At 34.1% G+C, this 13,990-nt stretch overlaps 1 protein-coding gene across 2 annotated transcripts; it reads right to left on the reverse strand.

Annotated features, from left to right (window-relative positions):
- Window positions 1–453: 453 nt before the first annotated feature.
- On the reverse strand, window positions 454–11,016 carry LOC133183205 (DDB1- and CUL4-associated factor 12-like). Of its 2 annotated transcripts, none has more exons than XM_061318153.1 (9): window positions 10,930–11,016; window positions 4,633–4,910; window positions 4,238–4,444; window positions 3,524–3,584; window positions 3,093–3,277; window positions 2,942–3,004; window positions 2,658–2,817; window positions 1,688–1,833; window positions 454–933 (listed from the first exon to the last, which is right to left on the reverse strand). In XM_061318153.1, the coding sequence occupies exons 1-9, from the start codon at window positions 10,934–10,936 to the stop codon at window positions 778–780; spliced, it is 1,263 nt and encodes a 420-aa protein (XP_061174137.1). In that variant the 5' UTR covers window positions 10,937–11,016; the 3' UTR covers window positions 454–777. The 2 variants fall into 2 exon arrangements, with proteins under 2 accessions (XP_061174137.1, XP_061174136.1); XM_061318152.1 differs by having other exon boundaries at window positions 1,688–1,881.
- Window positions 11,017–13,990: the final 2,974 nt, after the last annotated feature.

The following is a 13,990-nucleotide window of genomic DNA, read 5'->3' on the forward strand; positions in this document are numbered from 1 at the left end:
ATGATACTTTGTGTCAAGTTTGTTGAAATTGACCCAGTGATTCTTGAGAAGAAATCAAAAATGTGAAAGTTAACAGACAGACATAGACGGATGTTGGACAACTTGAGCCTTTGGCTCAGGTGAGCTAAAAATGTACCACACCTAGTGTATGTATATAAGTGTGGTAAGTTTTTTTTGTTTGTTTGTTTGTTTGTTTTTTAACACTTCTTTATCCACCAAATCAAATCTCACATATACATGTACATCTTTTTTTTTCTTCAAACCAAGAAACCTACCCCATAAAAATAAGTGATTTACAGTATCTGTTCAATGTATTTCACTGTAAGAACACAACCACCTTTCCTGTACATATGAATATACATGCATGTTCATTTTGTACAAACTAAGTTGTACTCTGTCAAGTCACAGTGTACAAAGTTTATATTTCAGTTTAGACATCACAATACATACAACGGTAATTAGTTAATTTTATTATTGTTTAACTTCATAACATGGTACATGTAATAATAAAACATACAGTACATCATTTCACCATGAAACTGATGACAATATTGTTAACAGTTATTTCATTCTTATATCTGCAGCATACATCCAACACTCAAGCACACAACAAAAGCCTTTACATCACATTATCAGATTTTTATCTAATAAGAAACTAGGTTTAATTAAATCTGGATTCCCTTAAAATCTCTAATACAGAAAAAAAATTAAGGTAAGAATCCTAACAGATCATATAATAAATGGGATATTAAATGTTGGTCTTCAACTATGTTTATTCTACTGCCAGAGTCCAGCATAATTTCCCCACAGACCAGCTGGGAGTGGACCTCCAGCCGTGAATAAATGAGTTCCAGTACTGTTGTAACGATGAGTATAAATAGCACTTGGATATTCCGCCTCCCAAAAAAAGTCCCGGTAAGTTTCATCATGACGCTGTGAAAAGATGTTAATAGAAACAGTCAGTAACTTTATTTTATTTAAACATTTTCCTGTATATCACAATGAATAATAAATCTGTACTACAGATAAGAACTTTGTATGCATTGTCTTAGAAATCTGCAATTCTTCAAACAATGCATTGATAAATTACCACATTCATTTATAACAGTTTTAGGTGAGCTTTTCACTCTTTGGTTTCTGATCTTGATTTCTCACAAACTATCCAGCAATACAAGCAAACAAAATGCATCTTCAGATTATGAAATTAAAATGCTTGAATAAATTGCCATGTCCAATTACAAAGAGAGATAGCCAGGAAAAAGTGAAAAATAGGATGGTGTCATTCCTTTTTAATTAATAATAATTGCTCCAGAAAAGATGAAATATACATAAAAACTTTTTGTACATGTATAGTGTAGATTCAAGTCTGTTATATAACCAAATCCCAAATTGTTAAGAAGACTTGGTTAGATACATGTACCATTAGCCATGGATGATACATGCCAATATAACATCCTACCTTACAACTTTCATATAATTAATTAGTTTACATGTGGATCACAGGTTTATCTGATAAAGACCTCAGATGGAAGGTCATGAAGCAAAGTCATGGCTACTGTTACAAGTACTGATAACAAATTACCCGGTATTGTTTTCTTGATGTCTCTTGAGAATGGGGTTTTCAAATATTCAGAATTGCAGCATGGGAAGATTTAATGAGAAGTGTGATAATTGTATGAGGGCTTACCAGCCAGCCACTTCCTGCCATTAGAGAACATGCATGTCCACAATCACTCTCCAGGTACCGCCCAGCCCTGACATCAAAGAATAGGACCACCCCCACTCCAGTTCCAATTGTCAGGACATCATCAGTAAAACTCAGGGAACGTACACCTGTAAAAAATTTGTGGACATCGTCAGTAAAACTCAGGGACCGTACACCTGTAAAAAATTTGAGGACATCATCAGTAAAACTCAGGGGCATTACACCTGTAAAAAATTGAGGACATCATCAGTAAAACTCAGGGAACGTACACCTGTAAAAACAATTGTGGACATCATCAGTAAAACTCAGGGACCATACACCTGTAAAAACAATTGTGGACATCATCAGTAAAACTCAGGGACCATACACCTGTAAAAAATTTGAGGACATCATCAGTAAAACTTGGGGGCATTACACCTGTAAAAAATTTGAGGACATCATCAGTAAAACTCAGGGACTGTACACCTGTAAAAAAGATTGAGGACATCATCAGTAAAACTCAGGGACTGTACACCTGTAAAAAAGATTGAAGACATCATCAGTAAAACTCAGGGACTGTACACCTGTAAAAAAGATTGAGGACATCATCAGTAAATATTTGAGCTAAAAATAAAACTGACTTAAAATGCATGATAGACCAAGGGCAAGCTCAATAGCACTTAGCTAGCAAAAATGAGAGAAAATGGACAAAATTGTTTCATAAATGTACATGTATCCAAGTTCTGATACAAACACATATCCACACTCCTTTTCCAACATGAATAAAATGCATTGATTCATACATGAACAGTGTTCTTATATTTTGTTCTGAAAGTTAACTTACATTTTAGATATTCATACTTTGGTTCAACTTTTGAGAGCACTATTATAATTCAGTTCTCAATCATTAAAAGATATAACGTGAAAAAGAGACATAAGCATTGTTAGTTTATAGAAATGATGACAAACGTACCACTGCCTCGATACTTGGACAAGATTGATGTCTGTGTGTTGGGACATCGAGGGTCTAGTATATCAATATGGGACTGTGATCCTACGGCATAACTACAATATTTCTTAGACACCGCCATACACACATTCTCACGTGAGTGTATCAGACATCGGTGAATTCTCTGAAAGTTTAAAATTAACATATCAAAAATTTTAAATTCCAGATATTGCTTTGGCACAGATAAATAAAGCAGACATGTACATAAAGACTTCAGATCTGATTTCTATATTATTTGCAGTACTTACAGCATTAAAATTTTCCACATCCCACAAATGAAAGCATCCATTTAGTGATAAAACAGCAAGTTCCTATAACAGAAGATTCCATGATGTCAGAAAAATACTGTTGTTGTGTTGTTTTAAGAAAATACCAGTTATAAAAATTGTAAGCTCTTGCCTTTCTCTCGTCGTGATAGGCTAGGGCTCTAACTTTCTGAGCCTTTTCACATAACCTGGATATCACTGGTTTAGTGATGGCATAATCTGGCATATGTATACCAGTACTGCTTGATGGTTCATTATCATCAGAATCGGTGTCAGCTGTCTCTACCCTCCACAAGGCCAGCTTGCTATCCCTAGACCCTGTTATAACACAAGATAGTACATGCATTTCTAATTATGTCCATAATATAAAAAAAAAGGAAACATTTGTTCCAATGATAAATTTTGCCTGTCCTCTATATTTAGCAACCATTTAAAATTTCTTAATTCTTTTGACCCCTAAGATAAAGTTAAAAAGTTTTATGTCTTCAGCATCAAACCATGCCTGAATGATTTGTTCAATGTAAACATGGTATAGAGATAATAAAAAATTAGTAAAGAAAAAACCTGTTACTAAATATTCATCATCAATCCATGTGATATCAAATATCCAGTCACAGTGACCATTCTGAAGAAGAAAGAAATATAACATTTATGTCATCTATTATTTTCTAATTATTTTGCATCAGTGTTTTGTATTATTTCCTATTAGTATCAATATGCTTCTTCAACAATTCTTTAAATACAATGATAATCCCCCCTCCTCCTCTCCCATTTCAATTAAAAAATATATTAATCTACCTTCCTCAACACTACTCATTCAATTTACATCTCTTGAGAACTAGCAATCTTGATGATGTGACGTTGAATAAAGATTTTGTTGATCTTTAGGTCATGAATAAAAAAAATACTACACATGTACTATTATCAATAAGTGTCAGTACATTCATTGAAGGATTTGAAATAAAAAGCTCTTTTTGACAGAGTACTAAAAATATTTTCTTGACCTTACTTCTATGACAGATACTTGAATTCAGATCATGACATACCTTTAGGTCAGTACACTACAATCAATTCTGTTAAAGGTTACAAACTAAGCACATGATTTTTAACACAATTTCAATATCTCATTACAATCTAAGCTAAATATTAGAGGCATTAAACTGAATCTAAATGTTAACAATAAGATCACAAAAAATCATAAATAAAATCTAAGCAAAGAACGCAGAGTGACAGCTGACATTGCTAAGCTCTAAAATGATTTGGTAAAGAAACACCCACCTCTCCCACCATGACAGGGTCAAAGGTCGGTAGCTGGTACACAGCAAGGTCATTTGTATTCTCTGCCCCTGTGGCACACAGGGTCTGGGAAGGATTTAAGGCAATACTGTGGATTCCACATGGGCATTCAGCAGGAATACTGTTTTTACTGCTTTTCAATGATGGAATATTAAACTGCTTACCAGTTTTGGTGTCCATTATGATCAGCTGAAATACATAATTTTATCATAAGTACTTTACAATATCAAATATATATAAAGTAAATTCTATCACTAATGAAGCATAAAGACAATTAACTGATTTACACATAAAAGTAAATTACATGCAATTGCATACAAGCAGATTATAAAACATTTTTTGTTAAAATATAGTTATTCAAAGTTCATCATGTATACTTTGTTGCACTTAGTTCCAATGGCAACTTGTCTATCATCAAGCCAATGAGAGGCAAAGATCTTATTAATTTTCCCCATTTCATATTCCTTTTCTGCCAGTAATGGTGGTACATGCTGAGAGACAAAAGGCAACATCAGCTTCTCTTGGTTAAGATAAAGGTGTTTCCCGCCATATTGTCTGTTCTGAATATGACGAAACACCTCCACATCCAGCGTCTTCTCCTCCCTACTGGTACTGCTCATACAGGGAGATCTGAACGTGCAGCTTCTAGGTTTGCCTAAATTAAGAAAACATCTTAATTATCAGTACTTTTATTACTTATATTTCAGAGATAAATAATTCGAAGAATAAAGTACTATTTCATAAGAGCAGAAATAGTTATTTATACCCCCTCCTCCTTCCCAATAACCCTTTCTTCATGTATATAACACTGTTACAGATGATAAGAAATATACCGATATACATGTATGCAAATTGTTATTATCGAGTTCAACAAGTGGGAAAAGTGCATAATTTTAAATCTTTGTGATTCATCCATGCCAGTTAAATTTACAATTACTATTTACCTGCATCACAGAACTTTATAGGACTGAAACGATTCACCGAAATATCGATACTGTTCAATATTACTGCTCGGTTCAATGTTCAATTCACTATCTCGATTTTTGGTTCGGTACGTTTTTCATAATCAGGTTTGGTTACTCCTTGAAATAGATCGGGTTCAACTTCGTTTTAATAGTTTGACACACACGAGGGAGAAAATTGCGACGGAAAAAGTTTCAGAGCAGGCTGCCACTGCTAGTATTGACACGAACAAAGTGTTCTTTTAATCTACAGAAGCACAAGTAGTGCTCTTTATTGTATCACCACCTTTTACTTGTCTTTTGAAATCTGAATACATGTTTTCTTTAACCTTACGATTTGTTTCTGTTTTAAAATGTACTGAATTGAAGAAATTGAATTGTGACACAAGTATCGTGGTGCGTATAGTTTCAGCCCTAGAACTTTATATATTACTCAATTCATTTTTGTGTTCCAGATTATGAAGCTCACCTCAGACAGAAATGACAGTCTCAGACAAAATGCATGTTCTGGTACTAAATATATGCATCCATTGATAAATCACCTATGCATTGTGAACAGGGCATAAAAAATGGAACTCTGGAAATTCCAGAGATGGGCTTAGGTGCCCAGGAGGAGTAAGCATCCCCTGTTGACCAGTCACACTTGCCATGAGCCCTATGTATTGATCAGGTAGACAATGCATGTGAAATATGAATGCCCTATCTTCTCTCAATAAAGAGTTTGACCAAGGTTAAAATTTTTGTGACAGTTTGATGGACAAATGAATGAGATTTAATGTCCAAGCACTTTTGCAAAAGCAGTAACAAACAAGAGGCCCATGGGCCACATCACTCACCTGAGCACAAATGCTAGGCAAAAGCACAAATCAGTTCAGTATTGAAAAGATTAGCTTGGGGGGGGGGGGGAGGGAGGGGGCTTGAATTTTCAACTACCTGATGATGCTTCCATGTCAATATAACAAATAGCTTTGTTGTACTTGAGACGATTTAAAAGAAAATTTTCCCATATATTCCTTTGTAAAAATTTGATCCCCCATTGTGGCTCCTCCCTATCCCACGGGTCATCATTTGAACAAACTTGAATCTACACTACCTGAGGATGCTTCCATATCAATATGACTAAACATAGCTTTTCTGTTCTTGAGAAATATTTTTTCTATATATTCTTATGTAAAACTTTCCACCCCCCCCCATTGGGCCCCACCCTACCCCACAGGGTCATCATTTGAACAAAACTAAATTTACACTACCTGAGGATGCTTTCATATCAAAATGAATAAACATGATTTTCAGTTCTTGAGAAGAAGATATTTTCCTATATGTTCCTATGTAAAATTTTCGATCCCCCATTGTGGCCCAACCCTACCCCCGGGGTCATCATTTTAACAAACTTGAATCTACACTACGTGAGGATGCTTCCATATCAATATGACTCATCATGGCTTTGCTGTTCTTGAGAAGAAGATTTTTCCTATATATTTCTATGTAAAACTTTGATCCTCCATTGTGGCCCTGCCCTACCCCCGGGTCATCATTTGAACAAACTTGAATCTACACTACCTGAGGATGCTTCCATATAAATATGACTCATCAAGGCTTTGCTGTTCTTGAGAAGATTTTTATTAAAAGATTTTTCCTATATATTTCTATGTAAAACTTTGATCCTCCATTGTGGCCCCACCCTATCCCCAGGGGTTATGATTTGAACAAACTAGAGTCTACACTACCTGAGGATGTTTCCATACAAATTTCATCTTATCTGGTCCAGTGGTTCTTGAGAAGAAGATTTTTAAAAGATACAATTAATTTTTCACTAATTCTTAATTATCTCCCCTTGGAAGAAGGCGTGGCCCTTCATTTCCACAAACTTGAATCATCTTTACCCAAGGACAGTTTGTGGCAAGTTTGGTGAAAATTGGCCCAGTGGTTCTTGAGAAGAAGTCGAAAATGTGAAAAGTTTACGCACGACGCACACCCGCACGACGACGGACAAAAACAGATAGCAATAGGTCACCTGAGTGACTCAGGTGACCTAAAAAGTTACATTGTAAGTCACTAAGTGATGTACATGTGTATGATGAATAATATGAAGGTTTACTCAGTTTCCTTACACATAACACTGGATTGTCTCACCATGTTTAACAATGAAAAATTATGATCAACTTATCGAGTACATGTATTAATGTATTTTGTGCATATAATTGAAAGATTATGAAGTTATGAGTAAACATATATTTATTGCATAATAGTGAGGGAGATATGAAGATCTACTATGGTATATGTATGTTAATCATCAAAAGTTGATGATCGACACAAGCCCCAGACAAGGTTCCTAGAGATATACAAGGTATACACACAGACTAGGAACTAAATATCAATCAATTTCTGGCACCCAATCCTAGACCTTAATTGGTTTTATTGACGGGTGTCCCTAGAGCAGGTAAATTTGAAGGAGGTGCTTATTCCCTACCTTTAAGAAGTTGCTGAATGAGTATCACATGTTTACCAGGTCCAGTACAATCTCTTGATTTAGCTATATAGCTTGATTTACCTACATGTATATAGCTTTACTAAGCTATTCAGAATAGCTTGATTTAGCTATTTTATCACACTTTTTTTTTCTTAAATGTGTTATTTTTTCAACATGTACAAAAAGTCGCACCTTGGTGCGGAAATAATATTCAACCTTGCACTCTTCTGAAAATAATGCATGTAAAAATCACTCATCAGATTGCGTCTCCTTGAGAGACTTTGTACTCAAAGTTCTAAAAGTTTTGGGGCAATTGGTTTGTGACCACACGGTTACTTCTTCAATGAAATTATAAAGAAGGCCAACTATGGTCAACAAGATAATTGATTGGTAATAATTCAGTACAATGAGAAGCAATCATACTTATCCATGCCTGAACACAAACAAGGTACATGTAGTTTACAGTTACTCAAACAATGGAAATTCATCTTATGCTTAAAAGTATTCAAAAGCTGCAATGTTATAACTATATTTGGTTTTGGTTGTTGTTTTGATAGCCCACAGTACATATATGAATAATCAAATACTTGCGACTTTTTGTTTCTTACAAAAAACATTTTTGTGAAAAACTGCATATAAATAGCTAAATCAAGCTATTTTGCATAGCTTAATAAAACTATATAGCTATTTCAAGCTATAGGGTGAGTTAACCATACATCAGACACATACCTTGCTTCGGACAACTTTAAGCAATAAACTTTCATTGAACCTGAGTCTCCCCGTGTTTTTACTTGTTTCTGTCTTTAAGGTGAAGATTTTAACTTTTTAATGATGCTGATTTTTATTTCCACGTTGTGATAAAAATACCACAAGAATGGCCTTGAAATTACGTCATATTTTGCATCATCAAAGGGGAGTAACCAGAATTTTACGATTTTGCAATTTTTAGAGTTGTCGCTCTTTTAAATAGACTTCAACGGAACGAGTCGGACCTAGGTAAAATTTGTCAATGATTGATAATTTTACAGAAATTTTTCAAAAATGTTACTTCAATGTTTGTATAATAATTTTTAGAGTTGTTTTTTTCTAATATGTTTATTTCACCATACATCGGACACAAATTAACCATGCATCGGACACTTTCCGATGCATGGGTAATCACTCCCATTTTCATATAAAATCCAAATGACAGCTGTTTTTTTAAAGAAATAGAAAATAAAAACTCTAAATTTTAAGTGAAAATACAAGTGTGATGAAGTTGAATTATGTTGCTTATCAGTTTTGTTGTTTTATGTGTAAATAGTTGTAATTATATCCCTATTTTGGTTCCGTAGTTGAGAGTGTTCGTAAATAGGCTATTTTTAGTGTAACCGGTTTGGTCAGAGAGAGCCGTGGCTGTTTGTCAAGTGTGCGGCCACGTTTTGATTTTGTCCTGTAGTCGATATTCCATGGCGAATTCCAGAAGTTAGTCTGGTAAACGGGTAGCCAAGGAGTCGGTAATTTTACTACATGGGCATTTATTTCTCCAGCCGGTAAGCTATAATTTTCTTTTGTGTATATATTTGTGGGTTTTGTTCTAACTTTATGGGTGTATTGTTTGTTATTACTATTTGTAGTTTAAGTGAGTAGGGTATAGGTTTTAGATAAGGTAATTATTGTTTCAGTGCGGAGGGGTTATGATTATAAACCTGGGACTGAAGTAGGTTTAGGACCTCACGAGGGAGTTTGGGTCGTGTGTCGAGACGGGGGCCAAAACAAGTTGGTGACACAGGGCGTGGTGTACATGGACAGTGCATATAGAGCATTGGTGATGGTTCACGGCAGTATAATGACGAGTAAATTCTCAAGTTGTCCAGTGGGAGACCTGTGAGTCCAGGGCTGGAATCAAATGGGCGGAGTGTTCGTTGTATGGAGGCTCAGTGGTGTGAAGTTTAATGTAACAGTTTTTATACGGTATTGAACAGCAAAAAGCCAAACTTCCAATTCAGTCTAAAGAAATAAAACGTTGATAAGAATTACATTTTGACATTTAACTGAATTTATATTTACTGTTATTGTTTAATTAAAAGTGAATTTTTTTCTGCGGAAACTTAATACAGTGTTGAACTTTATTATTTGATTGTTTCCAGTTAAAGTTAGAGTTTATGTTTTGAAACCAATATCTGTTTTATTGACAATTGATTGTGTTTAAAGTTAAATCTTTATTTCATTGTCAATATTATTTGGTTTGCAATTTAAAGTTATAATTTGTTTCTTTGTGAGAGAGTGTGCGCGACAGTGTGTTTGTTTTGAAATTTTCTATTTTTTTTTTTATTTAATAAATTTAATTTGTTTTGTTTATTCTACGGCTTATCGTTTTCTCTACTGCCTGCACAAAATCCAAAAGAACTTCATGACAACAAGATATCGATATATGATGACTAAAAGTAGACCCAATTCATTTCTTTAAACTAGATGATGATATCCCACGAGACAAAGGTGCAAGTTGCCATATTACTTGCATTGTAAAGCCTTTCTAAGGCAATGTGATGCACCTAATATTTCTTCACATTTGTGGATCGAAATAGTCATTCAAATTTAACTAGAAGTTTAATTTTTTAATAAAAGATAAAAATGTTTCGATATCACTAGTTTTAAAGCACCGAGATCAAGATGTGATATTTTTCTAATTTAAATATCTTATGTCCGATGCATGGTGAATATTGTCTGATCCATGGTGAATTCTGACTTATTTCGAAAAAATCGGGTTTTAATGATATTTTCTTAATAAAGATAACACGATTGTGTCAAAAATTTATATTTTAACGCACATACTACATGTTAAGTTCCATTTTGATAATATTCGGTCAGTAGCGATATCGCTAGAACTTGTTGAAGTGCAAGGGTGTCCGATGCATGGTGAATTCACCCTATAGCTAAATCAAGAGATTGTACTGGACCTGTTTACAGGGATACGCAATTTCCTTTCTTGTGCGAACATGTGAATTAAATTATACACTTCTAAGATCATAAAAACTCATGTTGTAATTAAAATGACACTACAGGATATAATCACATATCCCTTTGTCCAATGATATACGCGATAATAGTTTGAATAGAACGATTTGTCGATGACCAGCTTATTTACAACCTGCAAATATCGAAAGTTCATCACTGTTTACATGCACAATTCTCCCTTGATCCGTGGCACCCTACAAGATACTTTTCACTCAAACGGTATAAAAAAATAAAGGAATTCTTACTAAACATATTTAAAGATTTCTGGGCTTTGTTTTCATATCAGGAAAGTTCTTTTTCTTCGTGTGATGTGTATCTGTTCGAATGATGATTTCGTCCGTTGATGTCAAAATATTTAGTAATTAGTTTCGTATATCCAGGTGATTTTTTTTCTTTTCGCACAAACATGTAAATAAATGAAAGAGTAAATCATGAAAAATATTTCACATATCATTAATAATAACTTTTACTTAAAAACTGTGATTATTCTTCATTTTTAAAACCGTGATGCAATAAGTTCGAAACTAATGATTGATCTTACACACATTTCGTCACTTGGACATTTTTTCACCCAGACCATGTGATCCAAATTATTCCAAAAGGGGGGGGGGAGGGGGGGCATTCAGACGCATCATTAAAATTTGTCAAATTTCAAAGATTATTTGGTACGCGGGATTTTCTAACATAAACTATTACTGTTTGTCCTTTCCAGACACAGGTCTTTTGTGGTCAAGCCCCCCCCCCCCCCATCACGTAATCTCGTAGATACGAAATCTATTCTCGTAATAACGAGATCTTTGTGAAAAATATTTTTGATATTTATACTGTATACATACGTGTCATCAGATAATCATTTTTTTTTAATTTCTCCTATAATAATCATCATCACAAGGTGGCCTGTTCTTGTAAATGTCAAGTTTCCTCTAGAATACCATATTTAGTTAAGAATGAAAATCGTGTCTTGGTTTGTAAAGATATTTCCACCCTCCTGTGATGCCATATTAGGTTTTTGGAAGAAAAAAAGTTATTAATTTGAATTCATACACATTAGAAATATATCTTTTTGAAAAATGCTTTTCAATATGCGTAATGAAAAATATCGGTTATAGTAAAAGAATTAAAAAATTGAATGTTTTCTTTATTTAATCAATGAAATATGTGGAGATAACGAACAGTACTCGAGCTCAAAAATCCATCAAACATTACTAAATAGAAGCAGAGCAAACACGGACCTCTAAGAGGTGGGATCAGGTGCCATAGAGGAGTGAGCATCCCCTGCCGACCGGTCACATCCGCCGTGTGCTCCTTGTCATGATCGGGAAATAACGGAAAAATCCGTCGACAATTCAGTGTGTAAATAATATGCTAACAATTAGTATGAAAAAAGTCAGTCAGCATTTGACTTAATGATTGTATTTGCTTACAGGGTCATTGTATCGACCACAGAACTTACGAAATGATGACTTTAAACGAGATTGCTGATATTCTTGTTTCATCAACTTGTTTGTCAATAATTTACCTCGTTTTAGAAATTGTTCATACGAAGAGCATGCTCTTGCGTATCGAATCAACTGAGAGATATATACCCCGTATGCAGGTGATGAAGGTATATTGCTGCATAAGTAAGGGAAGTTGACAATTGAAAAGTTAAAGTCATTACGTTTATCATAAAGCTTTCTTGTTAGATTACCATTAACGTCTTTTTCTAATAAAATATCCAAATATGAAACAGATGTGTCAGACTCTGTGGTATCTTTTATCTCAAGCTCACCAGGATATATCGTTTCGACATAAGAATGGAAATAACCATTGTTAATTGACAATACGTCGTCGATATATCTAAATGTCGAGTTGAAGGCCACAGCAAGTGTTTTCTTCTTTTCACGTAAAAGATTTTGAACAAATTCTGCTTCATATGAATACAAAAATAGGTCTGCTAATAACAGGGCGCACTTGGTACCCATGGGAATTCCAATAGATTGTTGGAAGACTTGGTCTCCAAAAACCACATAGATTTTGTCAATCAGAAACTCGAGCATCTTTTTAATGTCAACTTCAGAGTACTTGTGTGTACAATCAGATTGTTTTTTAACAAAGTAATTTTGCAAATGACCAATGACAAGGTAAGTAAATCTACGAGTTCCTTTTTATTGAAAAAGCAGCTGTCAATTATTCAATCTTTAAAGAATGTTGATAAGGGTAATAACTCCTTCTGATGTATTTTCATTCAGGCATTTTTTTTTAATTGTACTTTTAATGTAAAATAGTTTCCCTGATATTCACAGTTCAACTATATTTGTAAATACTAGTAAACGATTATTTTGGAACGTTCAGCATCAGAATTATGTATTTGAACTAGTTTTTACACAATTTTTATAATACTGTTTGCTAAAAATGTACATTTTTTTTATGCTGACATATACTTCTGTTTATATATGTCTTACATATTAAAAAAATATGGCAACCTATACTTTTTTTTTGCTCTTATTAATTAATTTAATCTATATTCAGTGAAAATAAATGCAGTTTTTCTACTTTGAACCCATAAATTTGTGAGGGTGGAAATACCTCAAGTCTAAATCACCAACGCACTTCAGGCACGTTGTATCGGGGAGAGGGGCGTTCTGCTCAATGAGAGGGCGGTTGCACTTACCCCATTTTTTGTTGCAGTATTAATAGTCAAATCCTCGATACCACATGGTAATGTAATAAAGGGACAGTACAGCGTATCTCATAAAAAAATATTCCGATAGGATTTGGAATTTTTTTACTACACATAAATGTATAAACTTTCAGAAAAACTTTCAGAAAATTACAAGTTTCATTATTTTACAATTTTGATTATTCCATTAAAATTATGAATCATTTATGACTCATAAAAATATACATCGCAACATCACGGTGTTAAAGGTTCCGCCTTCCATGAATATAACTTATCATAAACATAACAGCATAGCCATAGTGCAAAATTAAGGTTAGCCAGCACAGTAAACCATTATAAAACAGTAAAACATAGACCGTTGGTTTATTTTGCTGAATCGATTTATGATTATAATAGATGGACACAGTGGTACACTGTGCTTTTAAACGTATTCTGTAGTTCACTTTATTATGCCCCTCCTCCCCCCTTTCGAAGAAGGGAGGGCATATTGCTTTGCTGCTGTCTGTCGGTCGGTCTGTCTGTCTGTCGGTCCATCAACAGTTTCCGTTCAATTTCTTCGCAGAGATTGCACATACTGAAATGAAATTTGGTGTACAGATTTATCATAAAAATATCGTGGTCAAGTTCTGTTTTGGATACGATCA

Source organism: Saccostrea echinata, unplaced genomic scaffold, assembly GCF_033153115.1.
Source record: "Saccostrea echinata isolate AGI-Se365-2 ecotype Australia unplaced genomic scaffold, CSIRO_AGI_Sech_v1 ptg000009l, whole genome shotgun sequence".
Taxonomy (NCBI): Eukaryota; Metazoa; Mollusca; class Bivalvia; order Ostreida; family Ostreidae; genus Saccostrea; species Saccostrea echinata.

What these genes read in the sequence shown, in the direction of transcription:
- LOC133183205 (XM_061318152.1), bottom strand. An exon ending in CCTATCACGACGAGAGAAAG is followed by an intron (nt 3,005 to 3,092) that starts GCAAGAGCTTAC and finishes CTTCTGTTATAG; the next exon opens with GAACTTGCTGTTTTATCACT. An exon ending in TGGCAGGAAGTGGCTGGCTG is followed by an intron (nt 934 to 1,687) that starts GTAAGCCCTCAT and finishes ATCTTTTCACAG; the next exon opens with CGTCATGATGAAACTTACCG.